At 43.3% G+C, this 27,834-nt stretch overlaps 1 protein-coding gene across 2 annotated transcripts in view; it reads left to right on the forward strand.

Annotated features, from left to right (window-relative positions):
- The first annotated feature begins 1,300 nt into the window (after positions 1-1,300).
- Positions 1,301-27,834, forward strand: part of SLCO1A2 (solute carrier organic anion transporter family member 1A2) — a 50,224-nt gene continuing 23,690 nt past the window's right edge. Inside the window, exons 1-3 of one of the 2 annotated variants that reach the window (XM_089526680.1) lie at positions 1,301-1,322; positions 22,521-22,631; positions 27,660-27,801. In XM_089526680.1, the coding sequence (XP_089382806.1) occupies positions 22,581-22,631; positions 27,660-27,801 (193 nt within the window). In that variant the 5' untranslated portion in view covers positions 1,301-1,322; positions 22,521-22,580. Of the gene's footprint in view, positions 1,323-9,301; positions 9,416-22,520; positions 22,632-27,659; positions 27,802-27,834 lie in introns of those variants that run through there. The other variant, XM_089526679.1, reaches the window with a different exon arrangement.

Consider the following 27,834-nt stretch of genomic DNA (forward strand, 5'->3'; position numbering starts at 1 on the left):
TTCTACCTTCAAGTCTCAAATTGAGTATCAGGTCCTTGCAAGATACTTTCAAATCAACTCAAGTCAAATCTCAAGTCTGGGAGCAAACTTGAACAGAAAAAGAGGTGGTGATAGTGCTGTATGTGTATGTACAAGTGGAGTTTCAATAAATAGAAAATTAAGAAGACATGCATAAAGTTGGAGGATAGTAGTAAGAAGATAGGCTTCTGAAGTTCTTTTTTCCTAGGAGCATTAGTGATCAATGGGGTGACAGATGTCGCAGCCAGATTGCCCTCACATCCAGGAGCATTAGCAGGCAAAACTTGTCCCCCAGAGCTCTAATTTATCAGAGGGGAAAGGGAAAGCAAACATGTCAGGCAATGGGCTGCTTGAAGTCTACTCAGCAGCCTGTCTCTGCTGTATATCAGAGCAGCCTTGAAAATTAGCTTGAGAGGGATGATCCTTCTGCCTAAGCAGTCCATTGCTTGACACATTTGCTGTCCTTTTATCCTCTGAGAGATTAACATGCCCAAAGTTCTGAAGGCAAGTCTTGTCTGCTGCTGTCCTAGGAAAAAAAGAACTGTAGAAACATCCAGACTATCCTATTTGCAGTAAGGACAGGCTGCTGAGTAGACTTCAACCCCAGATTCCAAACCCAGGAATATCATTAACTAAAAATGCATCTGAGGAAGTAGACTTAAGTCTACGAAAGCTCATACTACCAACTTCTTTCAGTTAGTCTCAGAGGTGGTACAAGATCTCTCTACATAAAAAGTCACAAGTCACGTTGAGTCAGTGCAGCATTTATGTGGAGTCAAGCCCAAGTCAAATCATTGAAGGGACATGAGTCCAACTTGAGTCTGTGTCAGTTGACTCAAGTCTACATCACTGGCTATATCCTTTAATGTTTGGGGTAAAACCCAGGTGGAATCATCATTCCCATTGACATGGATGTCACCAGCATCCAGCACCTAGAGCCATGAGTAAGAGTGTCCAGTTACACTCATGTTCTGCTTATTGACTTCCTCTAAGCACCTCATTGAGGGAACAGAATGCAAATGTGCTCTTTGACTAGGACTTCAATCTAAACCAACTCTTATTCTTATGCTCTATTGATCAGCCACTTTGTTATACGAACACGAAGTGTGAAGGCCCCAGTGTAATAAACCACAGAAGAATATTTTTCCTGGCCAAAGCTGAACAAGCTATAATCTGAAAGTGCAAATATTTGACAGAAGTAAAACACATGGCCACTGCACACTAGTTAATTTTCAACATAAAAGAAAGATCAAAGTCGAAATCAGGAAAATCAGGAGACACCACTGAACAGCATCACAATCTCAGTGAGTATATGACAGATCTATTTTTAATTTTATTTTGTATTGATATTTGGTGTATATTATCATCTTCCCAAGGATGTTTGCCCAGTAGAAAACATGGGGGGGGGGGGGGGGGCTGTGCTCTCAACATCAAGTCAATGGGTCAAAATTCAAAATTTCTTGTTGTGAAGCAAAAGATTACCACCTGATTTTTTTACATCAAACTTGTGTTAAAGGGCTTCAATAAATGGGCTTGTTAAAAAGTTGGTAATCCTGTATTTGTAGAATATAGTGCAATGAAAAAGTGTTGATGTGGAAGAGGGCCTTCTCTGCTGTAGCACCCCAGTTATGAAATGCTTTGCCCTTGGAGGCCCAACTGGCACAGATACGAAGCAAAAACATGGATTTTTTTTATAAATGCCTTTGAGGCTTAACAGCTCTTACACATTTTAAGCTGTTTTAATTTATTTTAATTGTTAAATTGTTTAACATGATTCTACACTGTTTAAATGATTCCTCTGCTCTTTTTCTATATGATTCCAAATTGATTTCCTTCCTGAGAGTTTGGGAAATAGAATGTCATATAAATATTTAAATAAATACATGAACCCTGAAAATGTTTACCTCCTAGGGATGATGTGCATATAGATTGTAATAATAATTTTATATTGTTTTATAATTGATTGGTAATCAATATATGTATGAAATTGTGAGTTGTGAAATGTATGCATTGTAATGCTGATTTTAGCTGTTGTGCTCCCACCTCGATCCATGGGGAGAGGCGGGAAATATAAATAAAGATTTTATTTATTTAAATTTATTATCAATAAAATTGCCAGATGGATTCCAGAATAACTGATGTTACCAGGATTGTATTGACTGGTTTAGACAAAGAGTGAACAGAAACTAAACCTGGATCTTACAGATTTCAGGAGATTCACAGTAGATTGGCAGGGATGTCTGACTCCCAATTCCTCCATAAGAGGAGCAACAGAATGATCTCCACCCTTAGACACAAGGAGAGTTTAAGATGAATGTGGAAGAACCACAAGTATTCTTCAGTTCTGCTGCTCAGAACAAATTCCTGGACTTGTTGTTCTTTCATGCAAGTCAAGTGCCTTTTGCATCTGCTTCTGGTAGGCCTGAAGGTTCTATTATAACACATACACACTCCTGCAAGCCAGAAATTGTCCCAATTTTGGTTTATACAGGCCAAGTGGTCCCAGACTGCACTGACAATTAATTGCCAGAGCCAGCTTGAACTGCCTCCTTGACATTGCCACTAGGCTCCTCGGCCTACAACACACCTGCACTGTGACCTGGCTTGTCCTTATAACTTTCCCTGCCACCTTAAAGGTAGAGGAGCCTGTGATTTGTATCCAATCACCCTGAAAGAGTACATATGTGGCCACCCAGATGTTGCTGGACAGCAACCCTTCTCTTCCTTCATCACAGCCTGTATCAAAACCTTGCTGAATGTAAACATCAAACTGCTGAAACCACTCATCTAGGTCTCAGAGCATCACACGAACCACAGCTCTATTATGGATGAGTTCAGCATTTCTTTGTCTTAAAAGTAACTCACCAAGCTCCCCCATTGCTAATGGGAATTGTAATCTAAACCTAATGGGAGCTGTTGTTGAACAACATCTGGCTAGCCACACTTGTCCTGCTGCTGCTATAAGATCTCACCAGAAAAATAAAGGGTGTGTGTGTGTGTGTGTGACGGCAGCATTCAATGAACAGACTGGAAATTCACGTCAAGGTTCTAAGGCAAGACTACATAGTCCTCCTCCTCTTTCTGATTTGAAGAATAGTTGGCCCTACAGAGAGAAACAGAGCGTGAATGTTTAAAGGCCCTATAAAGGAATGAATTTCCCAGGCCTGTCCCCAGCAGGAATGTAAATCTTTGCTAATTTAATGAAAAAGAAACAAGCAATTTTAACAGTTTCTTCCCTCTGCAAGCAAATTTTCAAAAATTGTACAGTTTTGAGTTTTTCTGCAGGAGCCTTGTCTGCCCAGAAAGTGTGTGCATTTATTTTTATATTTTATTTTTTGGTACAGCAAATGGACTTCTGTGCAGAAAATGTAGCTTTCTGTGGGGAAAAAAATCCACATGAGATTTCTTGCTCAGAAAAGTACTACAAAGATTGAGTACTGAATCAGTACTGAATTGTATGGGTCAGCACAAAGATTCAGTACTCAGAAAGTACTGAACTGCAAAGATGCCCCCTTTGGAGGCAGACTAACACTTGTCAGAATACTCTGGGTTGCTTCCAGAATATTCAGGCCCCAAAGCTATCCTGAATTCACCCCGTTACCTGGTCATTCTGGAGCAACACCTGGTGGCTGTCAATGCACATGGCCTGCTGTGCCACCTGGCACTGCCACTGTTGGTGCCAGTTGTTTCCTCTGAGGTCAAAATGATGCACCCAGCTTTGATCACTTCCCAAGCTTAGTTGTTTTAAAATCAGTTTAAGGGAAGGATGGCCCAGATTCAATTCACAGAATCATAGAGTTGGAAGAGACCACAAGGGCAATCCAGTTGAACCCCCTGCTATGCAGGAACTCTCAATCAAAGCATCCCCAACAGATGGCCATCTAGCCTCTGTTTAAAGACCTCCAAGGAAGGAGACTCCATCATCCTCCAAGGGAGTGCATTCCACTGTCGAACAGACCTTACTGTCAGGAAGTTCCTCCTAATGTTAAGGTGGAATCTCTTTTCCTGCAATTTGCATCCATTGTTCCAGGTCCTGTTCTCTGGAGCAGCAGAAAACAAGATTGCCCCCCTCCTCAATATGACATCCCTTCAAGTATTTAAACAGGGCTATCATATCACCTCTTAACCTTCTCTTCTCCCGACTAAACATCCCCAGCTCCCTAAGACATTCCTCATAAGGCATGGTTTCCAGACCCTTCACCATTTTAGTTGCCCTCCTTTGGACACACTCCAGTTTCTCAACATTTGAAGACATAATGAAGACATTCCATAGTTGAATTTGGCCCTACATTGTGAAGACAGGTTGTGACAAGGGTGGGGGGGGGGACCAGTTTGAATGGCCCACATAGATGTATCATTTAACTGATGAATGAATATTTTAAAATGTTCTTTCCATCTCTAATCCTTAGCCTTTCTCCAAAGTAAATTAACGACATCTAGTGTCTAAAGATGCTATTGCAGATTGCACACAGATTCTTCTCAATCTAAAAACAAGAACAAAATAAATCTAAAGTGGGCACCAACAGGATCTCCCTAGTATCCATGCTAGTTTTAAACATTTTGGGGGTTATTCAGACAGGGAAAATTATCTGAGTTGAATCTTTGTTTTTCACATTAATTTCAAATGTTTCGGGGAGGAGGGCTCCCCAACGCCCCACTTAATCTAAGATATTCAATATCATTCCCCCCCTTCAGTTTTTTAAAAAAAGATTTGCATCATCGGCAGTGTGAATAACCGATGTGAATAGACCTGAGATAAAACTCTCTATGCCTTCAATACATTTGCATCATGGACTCCAACTTTATTCAAATGCTGGCACATGTGAGCAATTGAACTCACAGAGATGTGCATAGAAGCAGTTTCATAGTGTGAGTAACAAACCTGGAATGTGTGAGTGAGATTGTTCTCATAATCACACTAAAAAAAAAGACATCTGAGTGACCCTTGAGTTTCACAGTGTTGAAGGTGCATTGGGGATAGACTGACTCCCTCTCTCCTCCTTCCTTTTAGTTTTTTTAAGATGCAAAGCAGCTAATTTCCATGCAACAACAGCATTCCTTGACAGAGGCTGCTCCTTTTAAAGGCTAACAGAGACTTACATGCTCATTGCCTGCTGCATATTCCTTTTCTTCCTAGAGTTAATTCAAAACCTTTTTGTTTTCTGTGGTGGTGTTATTTTATAATTCAGAACACTGGGTCTTTTTAAATACTCCTTAAATTTCTCTTGGATTTTTCTAACACAGTAGATGTCACCAGTGCTCTTCTGTTCAAAGGAAATAAAGTCCTCCTGCATTGTTGCCTCTGAGCTTGTCAAAGGCCAGGGAAGTAGAGAGGCCATTATGTAACATACAATTGAAATCCTCTCTTACAGATCAGGAAAATCAAGTCTGACTGGCTGACTCTGGACTCTAATCTTCATTAAAACATGTGATTTCTTTATCGTGTAGATTAAATACCATGCAAAATAGCCAGTTGACTAGTAATTATGTTAGGGAGCAACTCTTTCAGCTCTAAACCACTATTATCTATCACTAGCAGAGTCTGGAAAGGCTTTTGTATCACAGCTGTCCCAATCCCTTAGCCAGCAGTGGCCATGCTAATTGGGGGATATTTGGAAATGTAGTCCAAAAAAGTAACTTTATAAACTTAATTTGCTAATCAGCTTGCAGTTGAATCCAGCTTCTAGCTGGTGTTTGCATGGATATTCATATTTTTTCTTGTAGTTTGACATTTACTGGATTGAAATGCATTGTGCAAATATATTGTTTGTTAGTTAGTTTGTTTAATACCTTGCCTTTTTTCCAGGTCAGGACACAAGGCAACTGATGAATAAGTTCCAATCCTGTACCTCCTTACTTGGAAATAACCAGACTGAGCTGAGTAGGATGAACATTTGAGTAGACATATATGTCTACTGTTCCATTTGTTTGGTTACCATTTTCACTCTTCTTTGGTCTCTGATATCTTGCCCCTTTGCTTCCTTCTCTTTTCTCCTTTATCCTTCCTCTATTTTTAATCAGCATCTTCTCCATAGCTGATTCTCTTCAGCATCTTCTGTACCTCTTAGGATGCTTCTGCACTAGGTGGATATCTTTCACTCATTCTTTTATGGAGTATCTGCATAATGTAATTCTGAAACAATTGTGTTTCACTGTGTTCCTCAGCCAAGTTCAAGTGCTCTAAATGTCCTTTATGCAGAACTTTGAAATGTTACTTTCTTTGACTGCATTGCCAAGTCCCCCTGGGGGAATTTGGGAATTATAATGCAAAAGGTAATGTTCTTGATCTCTGCACTTATATCTGTACATAAGCTCCACCTCTGATGTCACACAGAACCCCTGGTTCTCTCATTTAATCACAGATTGGGGTGTAGAGTGAGGGATGATATATGTGCATAGCAATAGCAAGTACATCTCTATACCGCTTATTAGTGCTCTTAAGCACTTCCTAAACAGTTTACAACTGTAAGCTAATCGTCCCCCAACAAGCTGTATATTCATTTTAGCAACCTCAGAAGGATGCAAGCCTGAGTCGAGCATGAGCCCCTGGTTGATACTGAACTTATAACCTTGTGGTCTGTGAATAAGTGGCTGCAGTACAGGCATTTAACCACTGTGCCACCAGTGCTCTCCCTGCTAGTGAAAGTTGATCAAGAAGGGGCTACATCATAGGGCAAGGGATGATGTCAAGGGATGGGTTCAATGTCATGCCATGGCTCTGGAGATGGTTAAGAGGTGATAGGATAGCACTGTTTAAATACTTGAAGGGATGACACATTGAGGAGGGAGCTAGCTTGTTTTCTGCTGCTCCAGAGACTAGGACCTGGAGCAATGGATGCAAGCTACTGGAAAAGAGATTCCACCTCAACATTAGGAGGAACATTCTGACAGTAAGGGCTGTTTGACAGTGGAACACACTCCCTCAGAGTGTAGTGGAGTCTCCTTCCTTAGAGGTTTTTAAACAGAGGCTGGATGGCCATCTATCGGGGATACTTTGATTGAGATTTCCTGCATGGCAGGGGGTTGGACTGGATGGCCCTTGTGGTCTCTTCCAACTCTATGATTCTATGATTCTATGTGCTGTAGTGGTAAGTGGGATTTTGAACACCAGAAAAGGGTTTATGTTGCCTTCTCAACTGAACTCAGCTCCTTGGCTATGCTGCCATGACTGATGATAGGACTCCTGATGCTATGCTCCCACCTATCAGGCTAGGTGAAATGACTTTGTTGTTTTTGTTTTTGTTGTTGTTACTGTTGTTGTTGCTGTTGTGTGCCTTCAAGTAGTTTCTGACTTCTAAGGTGATCCTAGCATGGGCTTGCCCATGGTCATCCAGTAGGTTTCCAAGGCTGAGTGGAGTATGAATGAATGAATAAACCTTAATACAGCAATAGTATTAAGGTTTAATAGTATTCTCCTTTTGGTAAAGACCTCATTAAGAGACACTGAAAGAAGGAAATAAATCAGGTTAATAGTTTCCTTATTACAGTGCCTCTGAATGAAGCCTTCATCAAAAAGCATTGGTTGTAAAGGAGGGTGTGGAGAGTGTGGCCTATGGTCCATATGTGGTTTTGTTGCCTCCAGTAACCCCAATTTTGGGAGGAGAGGGATTTTTGCTTCTGAATGCAACAGGACATCGACCCTAAATGCAACAAGAAGTTGACCAAAATATGGCAAAATTGCTCCACATTGCCCCCTATGAATAATGATGACATTTGGGAACACACACACACACACACACACACACACACATGCAATTTTGTTTCCAGAGAAGCAAGGGTGCAGCTTTTCTATGTCCTACATGTGTGGTGGGGAGGGCAACGCTCCCCCTTGGGGACTTTGAAGATCTGCCACCTCTAACTGTTGGTCATCCCTGCTATAAGGTCATTTTACCATTTTATGAAATTCATTTTTTCAGTAACATTCTGAGCCTTTGCTTGAAACCCCATCTATAATCAGGCCTCTCCCTTTCTGGTAGCAATGATAGTAAAACCTGGAAAGCCACTACCAAACCATGTTATAGGCCAGAAGTGGGGCAATTTAAGCCCTCAGATGTTGCTGAATGTCTCTTCCCTACAGTCCCCTGGCCAGCATAGCTGATGGTGAAAGATCATGGGAGCTGCAATGGTACCATCTGGAAGGCCAAGACTACCCATCCCTGGTATTATGGGCACCCCAACATACTGAGCTAGTCAGACGAATGGTTTATAATGATGTAAGAACTTCTGGTGTTCCTTATGCAATTGGACATACCAAGAAATGCACTTGCGACCTACTACATGCTAAGCACATGCTGAACCACCACCAAACTGTGGTCTGTGACTTCTCTTCATGACATTTTTTCATTGGAAGAGTCCAACCATGGATTTTTTTCCTTTTTTTCTTCTTTCTTTTTTGGTCTATTCTGGATGTGTCTGTTTTAAACCAGAAGTCTAGGAACATAGTCATAGACTGAGGAATATGAGAAATCCTGTTTATGAGGGTTGTAACGTGTTTAAAGTTTGCATCCACAGGTTTCGTAACACTGAAGAACCTGCCAGTAACTCTGCAGGAGATGCTATAGTGACCAACATGCTCATACTGAGCTAGTCGGATCAATAGTCCATGTTGATATAAGGCAACGTCTCATTTTCCTTATACAATTGGAGATACCAGGAAATGAAGCTGGGACCTTATGCAATTGGAGCTACTAGGAAATCACAATTCCTGGTGCCATCAGAGGCCCTACTCAGCAGTGGACTTAGAACTGAAGGACACATTGTCATCTAAAGTGTGTGTGTGTGATATCACTAAGGCCACAGTCTAAAATTACCTAAATGCACCATTGATTTCAATGCCCACATTTTGCCTTTAGGGAACATGAGAAGGTGACAATTGGATCCTGTCAGGGGTTAATGCCAGTGAACTGGCCAGAAATCAAGGTAATCAAAGACCTGAAGATTAACATTGTTTAGAGTATTAGGGTCTCAGTATTTACAAGCTTGGCTAAAAACAAAATAGAAGAGAGAGTGAGGAAGACCTACAGGTAGTATACAGTCTGATCCTGGTCTAAAATGGAAACTGAAGTTAACATGGGTGAGAGCATCAAGGTGGGTGATGAACTATATTTTTGTCTACTATGGGCAGTTTCTTGCACAGAACATTTTTCTAGCGTAGCTATTTGGCTCAGATCCTCTGCTTCTCTCACTCAGCAGGCTACTGCTGAAAGAAACAAAGGTTTCACAGACTTCTTTTGACAAAATAGTACATTCAAGGCCATTTTTTCCCCTCTGGTTTGCCCTGGTTTTTGCATCTCTGCTGCCGCTCTCCAGACTACGCTGTCTTTATCCCCAGGAGACACTGAGAAGTATTAAATTTGAGGAGGGGACGAATTGATTTCCTACTGGAAGGATGAATGAGGTATGAATAACTGTAAAGGCATGAGGATATCAGTGTGAGGAAAGAGACTGGATGGAAGATAATCATTTCTGAATAGGGAGGGAATTTATTTGACAGGAATATTAAAGAAAAGTTACTAATGCTTTTGGTTCATTCCTAGCCAGGTAAATTGTTCAGTACAAGAAATACAGTATATCTTGTTATGTTTTCATATTTCTCTTATAGCCATGAGAGCTAGAAACCTACTTTTTAAATTTAAGTTTCAATTCATCAAAATATAACTTAAAACAAAATGCCTCGGAGCTCCCTACAGCTATTGAGTTACATGCTGTCAAGTCCTAGATGTTAGTTGATCCTTTCTCTGGCTTTCTTTGAACTAACAGATCAAGTGATTAAAACAGTAACAGGGTACAGAAGTTTAAGATACAGCCCCTTTATGTGAATACCCCATGGAAATGTCCCAAATAATTGCCTGAGCAGCAACTCAGAACACCTTGACATCTCTTTCAAACATACAGTGGTACAGAGTCAACAAGGCTTAACCATAGTATTCTCAGAAAGTCAGATTTTCATGATCAAAATTGCTATGAGGTTGGGCATGCTAGGATTGGGGGAGAGATGTCTATTGTAGGCTGGGGATGCTGGGCTCTGTTGTCTGAACAAGTAATTTTTGCTTCTTCCATGCCACTTGCTGACTACCAGACTGAAGGGATACCTTATCTGATTGGCCACTGAATACCCTTGAGGGATAATCTGCCAAGTGTTGAGTGTTTCTTTTTCCTTTTGCTAGGCATCAGTCATTAAGACTCATCATGTAGAGGAATAGCTCTATTTTTTGCCTATTTATTTATTTATTTATTTATTTATTTATTTATTTATTTATTTATTTATTCCTGAGTAAATTCAGAGCCATAATGCTGATGTTGGCAACCATTTTATTGTTTCCACAAACCCTCCCCACTAGGCAAGCTGCCTAGAAGAAGGAGGGAGGCTTCCATTATCCAACTTTAGCTAGACTGCAATCTCCACATTTAGACTCTTTTCAGTTCCTGCCAGCATCCCATTGAAAATGACCAGAAGAGGACCCTGGTGCTTTCCACAGCAGAACTGGACCTTGTGCCACTTTCTTTTTCATCCCAACCCTCCTGCTCTCTGAACATTTTCTTTCTCTGTATTTGTTACTTTTGAACCCTTGAGATAGTCAATTTATGAAGCCAGTTAAAGCCCAATGAAAGAGAAAGCATCTGAATCCAAAGAACTCTCTTCCCCAAAAAAGGGATTTAATCTGTTTGTTGTATATACAGATCTACATTACATCCTTAATCTTGTATCCTTCATTTTATTTTGCTGCTATGGCTTGACTGTGCTCCTGGCATTTCTTTTATACAATTATCTTCCTGCAGATCCAAAGGAAGAGGTTTTTGACTAACCAGAATAAGAGCTTTACACTACTTCTTTCACATCCTTGAGTAAATGGTGTCTTTCTCTTTGTAAGCAAAAGTGTGGGACAAAGCTTTGAGTAATTGCTTTGGAAGGCAGGTTTGTTTCAGAAGAAAAATCTCACCATGTTCACGTGATGTACTCCCAAGTTCATCAGGGTTCATCAGATTACAAAGCTTTGGTTTGGACTCAAAGCATGTTAAGGCGAAGACTCCTCATATTGATTTCTTTATGTTTGCTCCCACATAGATTGTTAACTAGTCTGAATGTTTAGAAAAGCTCACATACATTTTATTCCAGGTGGAATGGGGAAAGCAAGATTGACCAAGTGGCATTGTTGTTGATATTTGCTGTTGTGGGCGGGGCTGGGTTAGCTGGTTGCATAATGAGCGCCCTTAACTAGCTCCTCCCTCCGGTGTAGGTGGTAGGCGGCAACAAACTTGCGAGCACGTTGCAAGAAAACTAAACTCTTTAATGGCAACTTTTAAAGTAACATCACACCAACAACTTGGTTTTCCCTTCGTCCTCAGGAAACTATAAGTCCCAACAGTGCCCCAAACAAAACCTTTATCTTTCAGTCGTCTTCCTCCGCCACACGTCCATGTGATGAGGGTCTTCCTCCGGAGTGTTTTTCCAGGGGTTCTAAATCCGCCTTTTCTTTATCCTGGGGTTCTGGGCCTGTTTGCCACTGCTCTCCCTTAGGGTCCCACCAGGCACCCTCCAGAGGGTCTCCCTTTCCTGCAACCCAGCTCTCGGCGTCAGGGAAAGGGAAGTCTCCCTCCACGCGGGGGTCTCTTAGAACAACCTCCTCGTGTGGCCCCTTTCGCCGACCACCCGACCTCCTCTGTAACACTGCAGGCACTCCGTCCCTTATTGATTTCCGCCTCACCTCCTCTCTCCCTTCTCCGACCGCAACTCCCCGGCCTCCTCTTCCGCCACGTGTTCCTCCTCCCGGTCACCTCTCTCCTCCTCTTATTCCCCCCGGGCCGACTCCTCCCTCTCCTGGCTCCACCTCTCGCCCCTCCTGTCCCACCTGACCCTCATTAGCCCCTTCAGCCCTCTCTCTTAAAGGTACCCCCTCACTACAGCTGTCAAGTTGACTTTGACTCATAATGACCCTATGAATGAGAAAGCTTCAAAAATCCTGGTCATCAACTGCCCTACTCAGATCTTCCAAATTCAGGGCCACAACTTCCTTGATCAAATCAATCCTCCTGTACTGTGTATGGTATTTCACTTTTCCTACTGCCTTCCATTTTACTGAATATTTATTGTTTTTTCCAATGTGTCACATCATCTCATGATATGCCCAAAGCCTGACAGCCTCAGTTTAGTTATCTTGGCTTCTAGTGAGAGGTCGGGCCTGATTTGCTGTAGCATTCATTCTTGTGTCTTTTTAACAGTTGTGGTATAGGGTTCCACAAGACTGCGGGTCCCTGTGTATTGGTTCATATTGCTAAAGAAGGAAGACAAACAAAATTGTGGTTTTAATAGAGAAGGCGGTCAGATGCCAGAGGAGAGCCAGAGAAGACAGGCAAAAGATGAGAAAGCAGCTGCTTCCCCAGCTATGGTGGAGGGATCTAGTGGAAGCAATGAGTGAAAATGGTCTTCCCCACCATCTCTGAGAAGAAATAATAATAATAATTTGTTTTATTTATATACCGCTATTCCAAAGATCATAGCGGTGAACAGCAAGTAAGCTAATTAGCAAGTAAGCTAATTTGCCCCCAACAGTCTGGGTACTCATTTTAGCGACCTTGGAAGGATGCAAGCCTGAGTCGAGCTTGGGCCCTTTTGCTGGTCTTGAACTCACAACCTTGTGGTTTCGAGTGAATGGCTGCAGTACAGGCATTTAACCACTGCGCCACCAGGGCTCTGCAGGCCAGCTGCAGATAACTGAGGATGGGAAAGGAGAGAGGCTTGTTAAGTGCCATCAAAACTGATTTGGGAATGGGAACGAATCTAGAAAGGATTTGCTTCCTCCATCCCTCTGGTTATGCCTTTGTAATAAATGGTGAGAGCAACTGAATTGAGTTTAGGAGATAATTTTAAGCCCCTCAGACCCTCTGGTGGCTGCATGGACTACTAAAAATGAAAATAAAACCAGAATTATTATTATATTCCTGGAACTGAGACTCGGAGTGGCTCGCTAAGACTCAATGGCTAGAGGTCCACTTCTGGTTTTGAAAAATGGGTATTGTTATTTGTTTATCTGTTAAACGGCATGCGAGAGGTGATAGGGACATATTTAAAAAGTATAGTTCCTTTCCTGGCATATACTGTTAGCTTATATCTCTCTCCATCATGCATGAAGCTCTCAGCCTTTCTTTATCATTGGAAAACACATAGGGAGCATTAGAACATCTTAGCCCATTAGCAGCAATGGAGGCAAATGTAACTGCAGGACTAGAATGAGAGATGGTTGCTCTGGTTGCTCTGTTAAGAGAAGTGGGTTTGCTTCACCTTCAGCCCTTGTTTTACTTCTCTTTCATGACACTCGCTCAGGCAAAGAGGATATTTCATTTCCTCAGAGTCACGTTTGCTGAACTGACGCAGAACTAGACCTACAAGGAAGGTCTTTTAAAATGTGTAGAAGAGCTGTAAGCAATGTCCTTGAATTTCAGTCACCTGCCATAGTATGTTTTTTTTAAGCAAACAAAAGAAAAAGGTTAAGACAAAAATTGTTTAATTAAACTGGTTCCACTTGTGGAGATTATTATTTTTTCATGCTAGGAGGGTTAACAGCTATTCAAAAGGAACATTCCACTTCATGTAAATATATAGGGTTGGGTTTTTTTTTTTTTTTTTTGGCTCTGAATATTTAGATATTAGGTTCTCCCAGACTGCTGTAAAGAAGTATGAATTTTCACAATATAGGCCCTTGGGTATGGCCAGTGTTGTCCACATGTTCCATTCTTTTGGGGGGCTGTTTATAGCAATTTCTTGGATTTAGGCTCTTTCAAAGGTGTTTGAAGACTGGGGCATGAGTTTCTGAGGTGGTTCGAAGGGCAAATTTTCTTGTCTTTGAATGTTAATTATTATTATTATTTTTTGAGTTACAGTATTATAGTGCAAAAGTGCCATTTTTCTGACGAATTGATATCACTATAGAATTTTTTAAATAAGAAATGTGGAACAGATTTGTCAGTGTAGCTATTGCTTGACATATAATCAAATTAATAGTTCTAAGTAGGTCATGAGGCTCAAATTGCTTATCTAAGCATAAAGTTTTGGATTTAGAGGTTTATACAGTAGAGTATAATAAGGAAGAATCTTTAAATTAAATAATCTGGTTTACATGGATAACTTGGGAAGTATGTGTCTAGAGCATGTAATTGTAGTTATATTTTATTGTGTTATCTCTGTTTTATGTGAGAGCAGTTGTGCATGTTAGAATATATATGTTTTGTGTTGTATTATTTATGTGTTTGTATTAAAATAAATTTTGAATTAAAAAAAGAAAGAAATGTGGAACAGAGAGGAAGACTTTGTTCTGATATATCTCAGAATCAAAAAGAAATCCATTTAAGGATGGGAATAAAATGTTGCAGCTGATGCAAGGAATGGGCAGAATATAGTTCAGAAAAAAGAACTACCACAGCAAATGGCAAAACCTCCTGACACATTTGCCCCATCTGGAGAAGCCCATTGGGAAATACCCATGATTTGGAACCCACAAACACTTCTGTGGACATGGGGCATTAGTATACTCCACAACACACTGGAGCTCTCACTGGGGTCAGATCAAGTCACTCAGTAGGATTTTGTTCATTTTATCTGCTTGTATGATGGTTATTAATGGATGCATTTCTGCAACATGGACTAATTGCTTCTGTTTGGTGCTCCAACAATCCATCCTTGCCTTCTCATCCCCATTTTCCAGTTTTGCCATCAGTAGACATACCATTCTATTCCACAGTGTATACTCAGACTTCATTAGATTGTTTTGGGCTGGATGATGTTGTTCCTCCCTCCATTTTATTTGGAGGGAGCACAGTCCAATGAATTTTACTCAGAAGCAAGTGCCCTTTTGTTTAATGGAGTACAGCAGCCTTTGATGGCTTCCATGTCATTGGCAGTAGCAAATTTGCTCTGTGTTTCAGTGTAAACCTTAAAGGACCAATCCAAGCTGCTGAATCTATTCTGGAGGTCGGTGGAAGCACCTGTGATAGTTCAGCCTGAAGTGTGGTGCAGAGTCACTGCCTCACTGAAATGGCAGCCACCAGCTGCCACTTTGAGTGTGCAGAGGATTGCAGCCTTGAAGTGCAGAGTTACTTCATCTTCTTCTTGTTCATTCCCTCCACCTTTTTTTTTCCAGAACTAAAAATACTAGTGCTAAACTTTTATTCCAGGACAGAAGCAGACCTTGGAAAGATTACCTTTTGGATTACACAACCCAAAAGCCACAACCCAAAAGCCACAGGCATTAGAGCATTCTGGGCATTCTAGTCATAGAATCATAGAATCATAGAGTTGGAAGAGACCGCAAGGGCCATCAGTCCAACCCCCTGCCATGCAGGAAATCCAAATCAAAGCATCCCCGATAGATGGCCATCCAGCCTCCGTTTGAAGACCTCCAAGGAGGGAGACTCCACTACACTCCGAGGAAGTGTGTTCCACTGTCGATCAGCCCTTACTGTCAGGAAGTTCCTCCTAATGTTTAGGTGGAATCTCTTTTCCTGCAGCTTGCATCCATTGCTCCGGGTCTTAATCTCTGGAGCAGCAGTAAACAAGCTTGCTCCCTCCTCAATATGACATCCCTTCAAATATTTAAACAGGGCTATCATATCACCTCTTAACCTTTTTTTCTCCAGGCTAAACATACCCAGCTCCCTAAGGTGTTCCTCATAGGGCTTGGTTTCCAGACCCTTTACCATTTTAGTCACCCTCCTTTGGACACGCTCCAGTTTCTCAATGTCCTTTTTGAATTGTGGCGCCCAGAACTGGACACAATATTCCAGGTGGGGCCTGACCAAAGCAGAATATAGTGGCACTATTACTTCCCTGGATCTAGACACTATACTTCTATTGATGCAGCCTAAAATTGCATTGGCCTTGTTAGCTGCTGCATCGCACTGTTGACTCATGTTCAACTTGTGGTCTACTTGGACTCCTAGATCCCTTTCACATGTTGTCTCCTTAAGCCAGGTGTCCCCCATCTTATATCTGTGCATTTCATTTTTTCGCCCTAAGTGCAGTACCTTACATTTCTCTCTGTTGAAGTTCATTTTGTTAGCTGTGGCCCAGCTTTCTAGTCTATTCAGGTCATTTTGAATTTTGATCCTGTCCTCTGGAGTATTAGCTATTCCTCCTAATTTGGTGTCATCTGCAAATATGATAAGTATTCCCGCAATTTTTTCCTCTAAGTCATTGATAAAGATGTTGAACAGTACTGGGCCCAGGACAGAGCCCTGTGGGACCCCACTGGTCACTTCTCTCCAGGATGAAAAGGTGCCATTGTTGAGCACCCTTTGGGTTCGTCCGGTCAACCAATTACAAATCCACGTAACAGTTGCCTTGTCTAGCCCACATTTTACAAGCTTGTTTGCAAGAATGTCATGGGGAACTTTGTTAAAGGCCTTACTGAAATCAAGATATACTATATCCACTGCATTCCCTCATCTACCAAGCTGGTAATTTTATCAAAAAAAGATAGTCCCAAAAGGAATTTCTCCAACTTCTGCACAGATTGCAAAGGGATCTTGTTGCACCTTGGAAACTAAGGCCTGAGACAGATGGGCTGAAAGGGGCATGGTGGCGGCGATACTAGGGTTCTGGCCCGCACAGAAACCACACAGTTCAGAACCCTAGTATGTAATGGCAGCGGCTTGATGGCGGCATCCTGTCCACATGGGCACTGCCATCTTTATGTAAGTGACATTCAGTGTCCGCACGTCACTGTGTCTCTGTTACATCACGAGTGCGCCAGTTGCACTTGCAACGTAACCCGGGTGCCACAAGACGAACCTGGAAATACTGGGTTCTTTTTACACCGGAGGTACATTGTGCTGTTTGGCAGCTGTGGTGTCCCTCCGGAGTTAAAATAGTCACCTGCAAACAGCCGTTTTAGGCAGTCTGTACTGTGCCTAACTGTGAGAAAGAAGTTGGTAGTATAAGCTTTCCTAGTTTTCTCTACTTCATCAGATTCAGAAGTATATTAAAGCTTGTGCTAACAACTTCTTTTCCCTGGTTGGTCTCAAATGTGCTACAAGAAACCTTTGCATACTGATTCAGACTAACATGGCTATGCCTCTGAATTCTGCATAGATTGCATGGGTCCTAATAACTCTGTTTTTGTTGCTGCTGTTGTTGCTGCTGCTCAGATGTTCAGCACATCTTTTCCAAAACTGATTTTTGTGTCTGCCTGATGCCTGCCTGCCTGCCTGCACAGAATTTTTTTTATCCTATGTTTCTGTAATAACATACCACTCAGGTGTGCATTTAATTGCATTTAAGAGCAATTCAAACCAGTCATAAAATGCAATAAAATGCAGCAAAGCAGCAGGAATGTAATAAAAACAGATGTTGTAGATAATGATAAAAATCTAAATAAAGCTCATAAAATAAGTGCCCGGCTAAACAAGGTTTTTGCCATATAACAAAATGCCTTCAAAGAGTGTAACAACACTTGAGGTGTGGCAATTTAGGCCCAAATCTAATGTTAAACCTAGTTCAAGCAGACCCATCAAATCATTGGTAACTTGATAACTCAACATTGATGTAAAATCAACTGATGCAGTGGATCTACTCTAGTTGCGACAGACAACAGGGCTGAAGTTTGAGCAGACCCTTCCTCTTGTCCCAGTTCATTGTACCCCCATTTTAGTTATCACACTTGGAAGGCCTCTTCATCAAATATTAGGGGGCAGACAAATTCAAAAGGGAGAAGTCATTATGTGTGATAGCCCCAAAGCATCAATACATATATTGAGGGTGTGGCCCATTCATATTACAGGATTATAATAAATAAATAAATAAAAATAAAAGCTTTATTTTTATACCGCCCTTCTATCAATCAGGGCGGTGTACAACATAAACGCATAATACAGTACAATAATAATAAAAATACATTAAAATTACATTAAAATACCATTCTAGCCAGTTCACCATTGCCGTCAGAGGGGGGGGGGGACTAACTAGGACTTATTTCGGGGAATGCTTGCTTGAACAGGAAGGTTTTTAGTTCCTTCCTGAACTGTGCCAGGGAGGTGGCCGAGCGGAGCTCTATGGCCAGCGTGTTCCAGAGGGTCGGGGCCGAGATGGCGAATGTCCTCCTCGCAGTGGAGGATAGTCTTGCCCCTGGGACCCTCAGTAGCTGTTGCCCAGATGTTCTGAGTGTGCGAGGCAGATTGTATGGGGAGAGGCGGTCCTCAAGGTATCCTGGGCCCAAGCCATGTAGGGCTTTATAGGTTATAACCAACACCTTGTATTGCGCCCGGAAGCGAATGGGCAGCCAATGCAGATCTTTAAGTACAGGTGTTATATGACTGGCCCTGGGTGTACCAGTGACCCGTCTGGCTGCCATGTTCTGTACCAATTGTAGCTTCTGGGTTTGGTACAAGGGTTGCCCCATGTAGAGCGCGTTGCAGAAATCTAGTCGAGAGGTTACCAGAGCATGTACCACCATTTCAAGGTCCCTCTGGCCCAGGTAGGGACGCAGCTGGCGGATCAGCCGAAGCTGATAGCAGGTGTTCCTGACCGTCGCATCCACCTGAGATGTAAGGTGGAGCGACGAGTCAAGGAGCACCCCCAGACTGTGTACCGAGTCCTTCACGGGAAGCGTGATCCCGTTCAGGACAGGTGGAACCACCGTCATCCCCGGGCCAGGAGAACCTATCACGAGCACCTCCGTTTTCTCTGGATTCAGACTGAGTCGGTTTTCCCTCATCCAGCCCATTACTGACTCCAGGCACGCCACGAGAGGAGAGACGCCATCCCCAGTCACTGCATCAGTCGGAGACATAGAGAAGATTATTTGGGTGTCATCAGCGTATTGATAACCCCGCACCCCATGTATCCGGATGATCTCTCCCAGCGGTTTCATGTAAATGTTAAATAGCATGGGAGACAGAATGGCTCCTTGAGGGACCCCAGATGTAAGGGCCCTCTCATCGGAGCACACGTCTCCCAGCTGCACCATCTGGAACCTCCCAAAGAGGTAGGATCGGAACCACTGGAGCGCAGTGCCCCCAATTCCCACCTCTGCCAGGGGCTCCAGAAGGATACCATGGTCTATGGTATCGAAAGCCGCTGAGATGTCCAAGAGCACCAACAGGGACACGCTTCCCCTGTCGATGCCCAGACGGAGATCATCGACCAAGGCGACCATGGCCGTCTCAACCCCGTAGCCCGCCCGAAAGCCAGTTTGAAATGGGTCTAGATAATCCGTTTCATCCAAGATCGATTGAAGCTGGATTGCAACCGCCTTCTCGATCACCTTCCCCAAAAATGGCAGTAGCGAGACTGGCCGATAATTATTATGCATCAGGGGGTCGAGGGAGGGCTTTTTTAACAGCGGTTTTATAGTGGCCAATTTCAAGCTGGATGGAAATTGCCCGTCCCTCAGAGATGTATTTATAATCCGGTGTAACATTGAAGTTACTACCGGTCCCCCCTGAGCCGCTAGCCATGAGGGACAGGGATCGAGGGAGCAGGTTGTCTTCCGAACGCTTCCAAGGATCTTGTCCACATCATTGGTACTGATCGACTCAAACTGATCCAGTTTAATGGAGTCCACGGAGGCTCTGGATACCTCTACTCTAGGTTCTGCCCTAATGCCGGCGTCAAGACCTTCGCTTATCCGAGAGGTTTTATCCGCGAAGAAGTTGTTAAATTGGTCACAGCAGGCCTTTGAAGGTTCAAGGATCTGGTTCGGGGCAGGAGGGAGCTGAGTTAGCTCCCTGACTACCCTGAACAACTCTACTGGACGCGACTCCGCGGACGTGACCCGAGCACCATAGAACAAATTCTTAGCTGCTCGTATCGCCTCTCCGTAGTCCTCCAAAAGGCGGTCTAGGAGAACCTTGTCGGATAAGCGTAGGTGTTTCCGCCAGCGGTGCTCTAGCCGTCGCAGGACCCGCTTCCTCGCCCGGAGATCTTCCGTGTACCAGGGCTTACGTTTGGAAGCAAGCCTGAGAGGGCGCTTGGGAGCGATGCTGTGTATAGCCCTAGAAAGACTGGTATTCCAGATACCAGTCAGGGCATCAACAGAGTCGCCGTCATTTCCAACCATGTGCCCCTCTAAGGCTTCCTGGAACCTTTTGGGTTCCATCAGCCTTCGAGGGTGGACCATCCTAATAGGTCCACCACCCCCGGGGGGGATCTGGGTAGAGGCCTTGATTTTTGCCTCCACGAGGAAATGATCCGTCCATGACAGGGGGGAAATATTAGTTATTTCCGCCCACGGATTTTCCGCATCCGTACAAAAAACCAAATCCAGTGTATTACCCGCAAAATGTGTAGGACCCGAAATCAGCTGGGCCAGGCCCATGGCCGCCATGGTATCCATGAATTCCCAAGCCGCACCGGGTGGAACATAGTTGGCAGCGAAGGGGATGTTGAAGTCACCCAGGACTAACAGCCTGGGTGTTTCCAACATCAGCTCCGCTACCAACTGTGTCAGCTCGTTAAGGGAGTCCGTTAGCGCACGGGGTGGCCGATACACCAACAGAATCCCTAGACTGTCCCTAGCCTTCAGGGTCAGGTAAATACACTCAATAAAGGAAGTTTGGCGGATGTGGTTCCTGGTGAGAGACAAGGTGCTCTTATGAACCAAGGCAACACCCCCCCGCCCACCTAACCTGGGCTGGTCCTTCACCGAAAACCCGGCAGGGAGGGCCTGCGCCCACACAGCATCTCCCTCAGGCCCAAGCCAGATCTCGGTAATGCAAGCCAGGTCGCAATTACTATCTTCCAACAGATCATGGATGATGTGGGTCTTGTTATTAACCGACCTGACATTGCACAGGAGCAGTGACAGGGTTTGTGGCACGGTTGGAATGACCCTCAGGTCCCTTTGGTTAGAAGGGGGACCGGAAGGAGAGATAGATATGACACATCGATCTCGCCTTCCTCTGTAACGCAAGTCCGCCCTCCTACCGCCATACCTCCCCCTGCTCCACACTACCTCAATAGGAGCTCTGCTCATGCAGATGCTACCCTCTCCCTCCCCAGCCAAAGCATTCCCCACATCCATATCCTCCCCCTCCCCTTACCAAGCAACTAAAGGAGCAAAGGTATGACACAGCCGACATCCTCTGCTCCACAGCTGGCACGGACACAACCCCCCTCCAGTCCCTTGCGCCGCTACAAAAATGCGCAGCTGCGCAGCTGCGAAGCTGCGGAGTCTCCAAACAGCAGTCCGTGGGCGGCCTCCCCGGGCCAGTGCGCAGATGCGCACCTCCGACAACCCGGGAAAGGCCGCCCGGCAGCAGACGCAGCTCTTGGTGGAGTCCGGTGGCGAAAGGAGGCGTGGCGGAGGAGGAGACCAGGCAAGCTGGCTTTAAGCGTGCCGCTGCCCTGACACGCCCCTCTCTCCGCCTTCCCCTCAGATGTCCCAAATTTGGCTCACCAGAGCTGCCGCCGAGGTGCAAAAAAACGGAGTCTCCAAACAGCAGTCCGTGGGCAGTATTATTCCACTTTAACTACTATGGTTGTAGTTTGGGCTGGCATTTTTAGTAAAGGCATTTAGAATTCTCAGCCAGAATCCTTGGACTACCAGTCCCAGGATTCCATAGCATGCAGCCATGACAGGTACAGTGGAATGATTGTGCTATAATTCTGTCGTGTGAATGGCCCCCTGGTATTTGGAATTTTCACTCAAAGTGCTTTCCAGTGAAAAGAAAACATTAATATGAAAGGCATAATCTCCCTTGATAGAGAGGGAGAAATGGCTACATGTGGCTAGATGAGTAAGAGGACCCAGAGTTTTCAGATATCAGTATGCAAAAGAATCTTGTAGTACCTTTGAGAGAGAGCTAGCATGGTGTGGTGGTTTGAGCACTGGACTATGCCTGTGTAGACCAGGGTTCAAATCCCTGCTCAGCCATGTAAACCCACTGAGTGGTCTTGGGCAAGTCACACTCTCTCAGCAGGCTGCACTCTTATCAATCTGAAGGAAAGGGAGAGCAAAGTCAATTTCACCTTAAAATATACTTTAAACATATTTTTAAAAGGTCATTTGTTGCAGTTATTTTTTACAGTGTTTGGAAAGTAACCTGCTGCCATTATTGGTTGAAATGTTCAAAAGTAACATTACATGTTGCATTACATGTTGCATTTTTATTACTTTTTGTTGGGCTTTTGAGAGCTCAAAACCCTTTAGGATTCACAAGAGAAAGGTGTAAAGCCTGAAAAATTCCTATCAAAATGCCTCAAAAATTGTTATTAAAGTTAACTTTTGAAAATACAGTAACTGGAAATGGTTACACTAATAAAGCAACTTCACTTTATTCATTATATTACTTCTGAAATGTGACTTTATTTCACCCTTGTCCTCCACCAAAGTAACTAGTTTTGGTTAACTGAATGCAACTCTTTATTTCCAAGCTTTGAAGAAGCCTTCTATCTGGATCTTTTGATACAATAATATCACTCATAAAATCACCCTATATATCTGTATAAGTTTTTGAAGTTGAAATTTTTATGACCAACATGCTTCATGCTTCTCTTTTTTTACTTCTAAAAGGATACTGGGACTGATACAAATCACCACAAAGAAGATACTACAACTAATGCAAAAAGCAAGATGAAACAAGCTAAGAAGAAGTCATCTGTATCATGTTGTTCCAAGTTAAAGGTATCAGGATGTTCTGTTTCTCTTGTTGGTGAAAACACATTTCCTACACCTGTTTCTGCACAGATTTATTGGGAAAGATTCTGAAGAACTCAAAAACCACCTTTTACTCATGCACCATAGGATCACTGTCAAAGCCCAGAAACCCATTTGCAGAGCAGGCAGAGGAACATTCATCCAGGACCAGAGTTTTTAAAAATGACTTTTTGGGATTACAACTCTCAGAATCCCCCAGCCACAATGTCAAGCTCTGTCTAGGAATGGTCTGCTTTCAATTGCATCTGCTCTTCTGCATACTGCTTGTGATGTGCTGTTGCAATACAATTAAAACACAGAGTCCAAAGTAGGATTTTTTTGTAATCAAGCAGAAAAGTTTGTTGGGAAGGCAGCACTGCTGCTCATGTATCTCAAACCTAGACTAGATGAAAATGGCACCTACATATTTCAGAATTTCTCTAGTTTGCAGCTTTATTTAGAACACTGGCTAAATATCTATTTGAATCTTTAAAGTCTGCTTTCTTTATAAAGGAATTAGCATTTGGCACATTGTAATACCACAGTCTTACACATATCTACTCAGAGCTAAGTCGTGGTGGCCATTTTTATAAAGGACATAGTAAGATGAGATCCCAATAGGCATGTTGTTTGCTGTTAACTTCCCTCAAATTGACCTCAGCTCACGGTGACCCTGTGAATCAGACATCTCCAAAAACCCTTAATCGCAATCTCTCTATTCAGATCATGCAGGTTCAGGACCATGACCTCCCTGTTTGAGTCTAGCCCTCTGGCATGTGGCCATCCTCTCTTCATAGTGCCTTCTACATTTCCTGGCATTATTTTGAGTCATGCCTTCTCATGATGTGGCCAAACTACACCAGCCTTAATAGACACACAGAGATCAGTTACTTTGGCGGGCTACACACCGCCATTAAAGTATGCGCGGAGCGCATACTAGGGTTAGGAAGGGGCGGTGCTTCCGCACCCCCCTAACCCTAGCATGCGCTCTGCGTGCACAAAATGGCGGCGGCCATTCCACACTGCCGCCGCCATGATGGCGTGACGAACGTGCCACCTCCAAACGAGGCGGCGCGGACGTGACGCCATTGCTCCGTGCGAGGGCGCTTAATGCGCCCTTTGTGCAGAGCAGGAAGGAGCTCCATTTCGGAGCTCCTTCCTGGTTTGCGTCGCTGGTTTGCGTCGCTGGGCGCAGCCTTCAGATAGCTGCGCCCAGCAACGCAAGGGAGAAAGGGGCCAAGCGGCCCCTTTCTCCTCCTCCCCTCCGCCACGGGGTGTCCTTGGGGCTTGAAGCCCCAAGGACACCCCTTTCCAGACTGCGGGGAAGTGGCCTTTTGCCGCTTCCCCGCGGCTCGGAAAGCGGCAGATCGGGGCCTCAGCGGCTGCCGTTCTGGCTGCTGAGGCCCCGATACACTGGGGAAAGGTGCGCCTACAGGCCGCCCCAAAGGGGCGGTCTGTAACGCGCCCTTGGTTCCATACAAAAGACTGTACTATACTTTAAAGGAGCTATCCAATGTGCTGAACCCATTTGGGAGTACAGTTTAGTTCCTTGAATAAATCTGTTTGCCAGTCGTTACTGCCTACTTATTTCAACATGGCCAACCAGATGCTGATAAGAAGATGCTATAAGAGGGACCTAGCACCTTCCTGCTTGCGTTCTCCAACTGGCATTGAGATGAGTACTGTATAGTACCCAGAAAGTAATCCTTGACTTCTTTCCCACAGATATTGCATAGGGGTAAACTGAGGGATGTCTCTCCCCTGCGGTTGAAAACTTTCTTTCCACATGAGACTGCTTGGAAAACTCCCCAACTGGCAGTGGGAAGGGAAAAAAAGATTAAATTATTTATTCTCTCCTGTGGGAACAAATAATTTAATCTATCATTTGCCTAGCAGCTTTATACATAGTCTGTGGCTCACATGGGCAGGCTTCTATGCATGTCCAGTTGTATGCGAAGTATAAGTCTTTTTTTTAAAATATTTTTTATTAATTTTAATACACTATAGCCAACAAACATAACATTTCTTATAATAATCACAGCTTTATACTTTTCAAAATACATTCCCAAATCCATCCCTTCTAATTTAACATTTCTTACTTTGATTTAGTCTGCTATTTGAATACCACTCCCTATATCCCCCAAAGAAATCTAGAATGATTTTAAACAATATTCTTTTTGAGCTGGTAGCAATGTAGAATGATTGGGGAGTGGTCCCACACAGGGACATGCAGACATCAGTGCAGCTCATTCAGAGATGCCCCAACTGCCCTCACTCAGCAGTCAGCCTCTGTAGGAAAAGCAAGCTGCAAATGGAGTTCATCTGCTGGAATCAATGCTCATAGAATACACTCTTGCCAGCTCTGACACCATGATTCATTTGACACCTGGAAAGTGATCCAGACTATTCTTCTGTGTATGCTTCTATCTGGTTTGTTGTTTCCTTAGCATCTGAATAACGTTCTCCATTTCTTGACCTTGGACTGTTAGCTGTGGCTTATTGCTCCAATCAAGTAATTTATAACAATATCTATAAACAGGACTCTTGAATATGCCAAAGCTGGGAATGTATTACTACAGTTTTGAATACCCGAGCAAGATTGGTGTGATCACTGCAAAAGCATCTCTACCTCTTTGGTTAGGACCCAGGTGCAGAGCCTCAAGTCTTGGGGCCAAATCTGGTCTGGATACCCATGCTCCCTTCCACATGACATCATCCTCTGGTGGTTACCCAGCTTTTGTGTGGGTTCCTCCCTGTGCCCCAAAGCCCCATAGTCAAAAATGTTGTTTCTCCTAGAGATGCCTATCCAACATGTGTTTTAAGACCTTCAAAGAAGAAGAATCCATCACCCTTCAAGCCAATCCATCCCACTGTTGAACAGCTCATACAGTAAAGAAGCTCTTCCTAATGTTTAGGTGAAATTTCTTCTCTTGTAATTTGAATTCTAAGGCTTTGTTAGTGGCAAGAAGATATTTAAGTTAAAATACACTGGCATGTATGGTGTCACCTTTTTGCCTAAGGGTCTTGTTGTTGTGTGCCTTCAAGTCTTTACTGACTTATGATGAACTTGGCTTGTGGGTAAGAGGTAGAAGTCCTTGAGCTAGACTAACCACATGGTTATTTTCTAGCTGCTAGCTCTATTTCTTTCCCTGTAGCTGAACACTGTTCTTGAGAAAATGGGGGGAGGTGCAACATTTGTGGTCATACAGTTTATCAGCTGTCTTTAAGAGAATAATTTTACTTCTTTGCATGTATGTGTGCACTCTAGGATTGGTACTGCAACGGAGCATTGAGCTTGTGCCAGCAGCTTGTCTTGTTTGTGATCTGCAGGTGGAACTAATGGGATTAAATTTAATCTGTAGTGTACTGAATCTCCAGGGCCTTTCCTTTAACTCTGAGATTAAATCTGATACTGTTGTTTCTCACTACATGTCAAGCAGACCCTTGCCATGCCTAGCTTTACTATTACGCAAGGATAGCAGGGGTGCTTTTCGGGGGAAGGGAAAAGGGAGAGAACTGCAAATCCATGTTATCCTTTCCCATTCTCACACATTCAGCTAAACAATTAACAAGACCAATTCAGTCCCAGCTCAGAGTGTTTGCGTATATTTGTTCCTGCTACAAGCTGGAATTTGAGCTGGTGGTCAGTATCAGATGTCTTTGAGGAATCGCTTTGTGTGAGGGCTTTAGCTTGGCACTGCCAAGGAGGCAGCAGTGGCATATTTTTCTCAGAGTGCTGTGCCACCCTTCTACATGTATGATGGAACCAGGCAAGCTTACTTGCTAATTAGCTTACTTGCTGTTCACCGCTATGATCTTTGGAATAGCGGTATATAAATAAAAAATAAACAAATTAAAGTATCCATCCACCTTCAGTGGTGGCTAGTGGTTTCCATGCCATTAGGCAGCGGAATCTTGACATTTACAGGAGATATACAAGGTGATAAACCTGCATTGGGGTATGGCATATTAACCTGCTCTTTCAAGTTCAAACTAAAGCCTGCAGTGGATTCACTGCTTCACTGGTACACATAACAGACTGTGGAGCAAGTGTTTTCTCCATGAACTGTTCCCCCACAGGCTCTGTTCAACTGAGGTAGAATGACAGATTGTTGGCAGTGCGATTTCATAGCCATAACCTATTACCATTTTTCTCACACAGCCACTCCCTTTTGTTCACCTTGCACTAAACCACAGTCATGTGAGGTAACATATTGATTTAAGCCACAGGAATGCACTGAAAAGCATCTGCTTTTAGCTCTACTCTTGCCTAGTCTATTTCAGCATTGCCCTTACCCTGGATTCAACCAGTTACTAGTCTTTTAAAACCCAATATTGTCAATGCACACAGCCAGCCCTTGTGCATATTCATGCCTACCTGCAAGTGTTTCAGATCATTTGCAGTGGTTTCTTAGGACCACCTATCTTTGGCTTGACTAACTCATCATATATGGTAAAATTCAGAGACATAGCCATGTTCATCTGGAATATCATATGCAAGGGGATCTTGTAGCACATTTGAAATGAACTATGTGGAAGAAGTTGCAGCATAAGCTTTTGTAAACTTGGTCTTCTTCCTCAGATGCATAGCATACTTCTGCAAATCCCATTAATATAATAGGCCTATTCTAACTGGCACTAACAGTTAGATTTCATCTCTAGAGCTTTGAAAAATAATGTGGGAGAAAGTGAACCTAACCAGTTTTATTCACCTCTAAATATGGCAAAAATAATTTGAATCAGGGAGTCCATTTTAACAGGTTTCCAAAGGCAGACAAAAGAAAAAGAGAGGTCCTCTTCTCTTCTAACTCCATGATGGTTCGTGGACTCCAAATCAGTGGGAGTGGTGAATTCAACTTTTAGCCTTTAAAAAAATTAGCCAAGGTGCTGAACCTGTTTTTGATAGATTCGGCCATTCCACTGACATGAAAGCTGACACTGTCTAACCTTGCTATTATATTATTCCAGTTCTTCCTGATATTTTTCTTTTAATAGACTTCACTCATTCTTTTCCAGATATTTTTGGTGGCATTAGCATTTGCCTACCTGACCAAAACCATGTCTGGAGCTTATGTGAACAGCATGCTCACACAGATTGAACGGCGGTTCAACATCCCTGCCTCATTGGTTGGAGTTATCAATGGAAGTTTTGAAATGGGTATGCTTCTGGATAAGATTAGCCAGTGGTTTG

The sequence above is a fragment of the Sceloporus occidentalis genome, unplaced genomic scaffold (assembly GCF_023333645.1).
Source record: "Sceloporus occidentalis isolate IW3139 unplaced genomic scaffold, rSceOcc1.0.p SCAF_5, whole genome shotgun sequence".
NCBI lineage: Eukaryota > Metazoa > Chordata > Lepidosauria > Squamata > Phrynosomatidae > Sceloporus > Sceloporus occidentalis.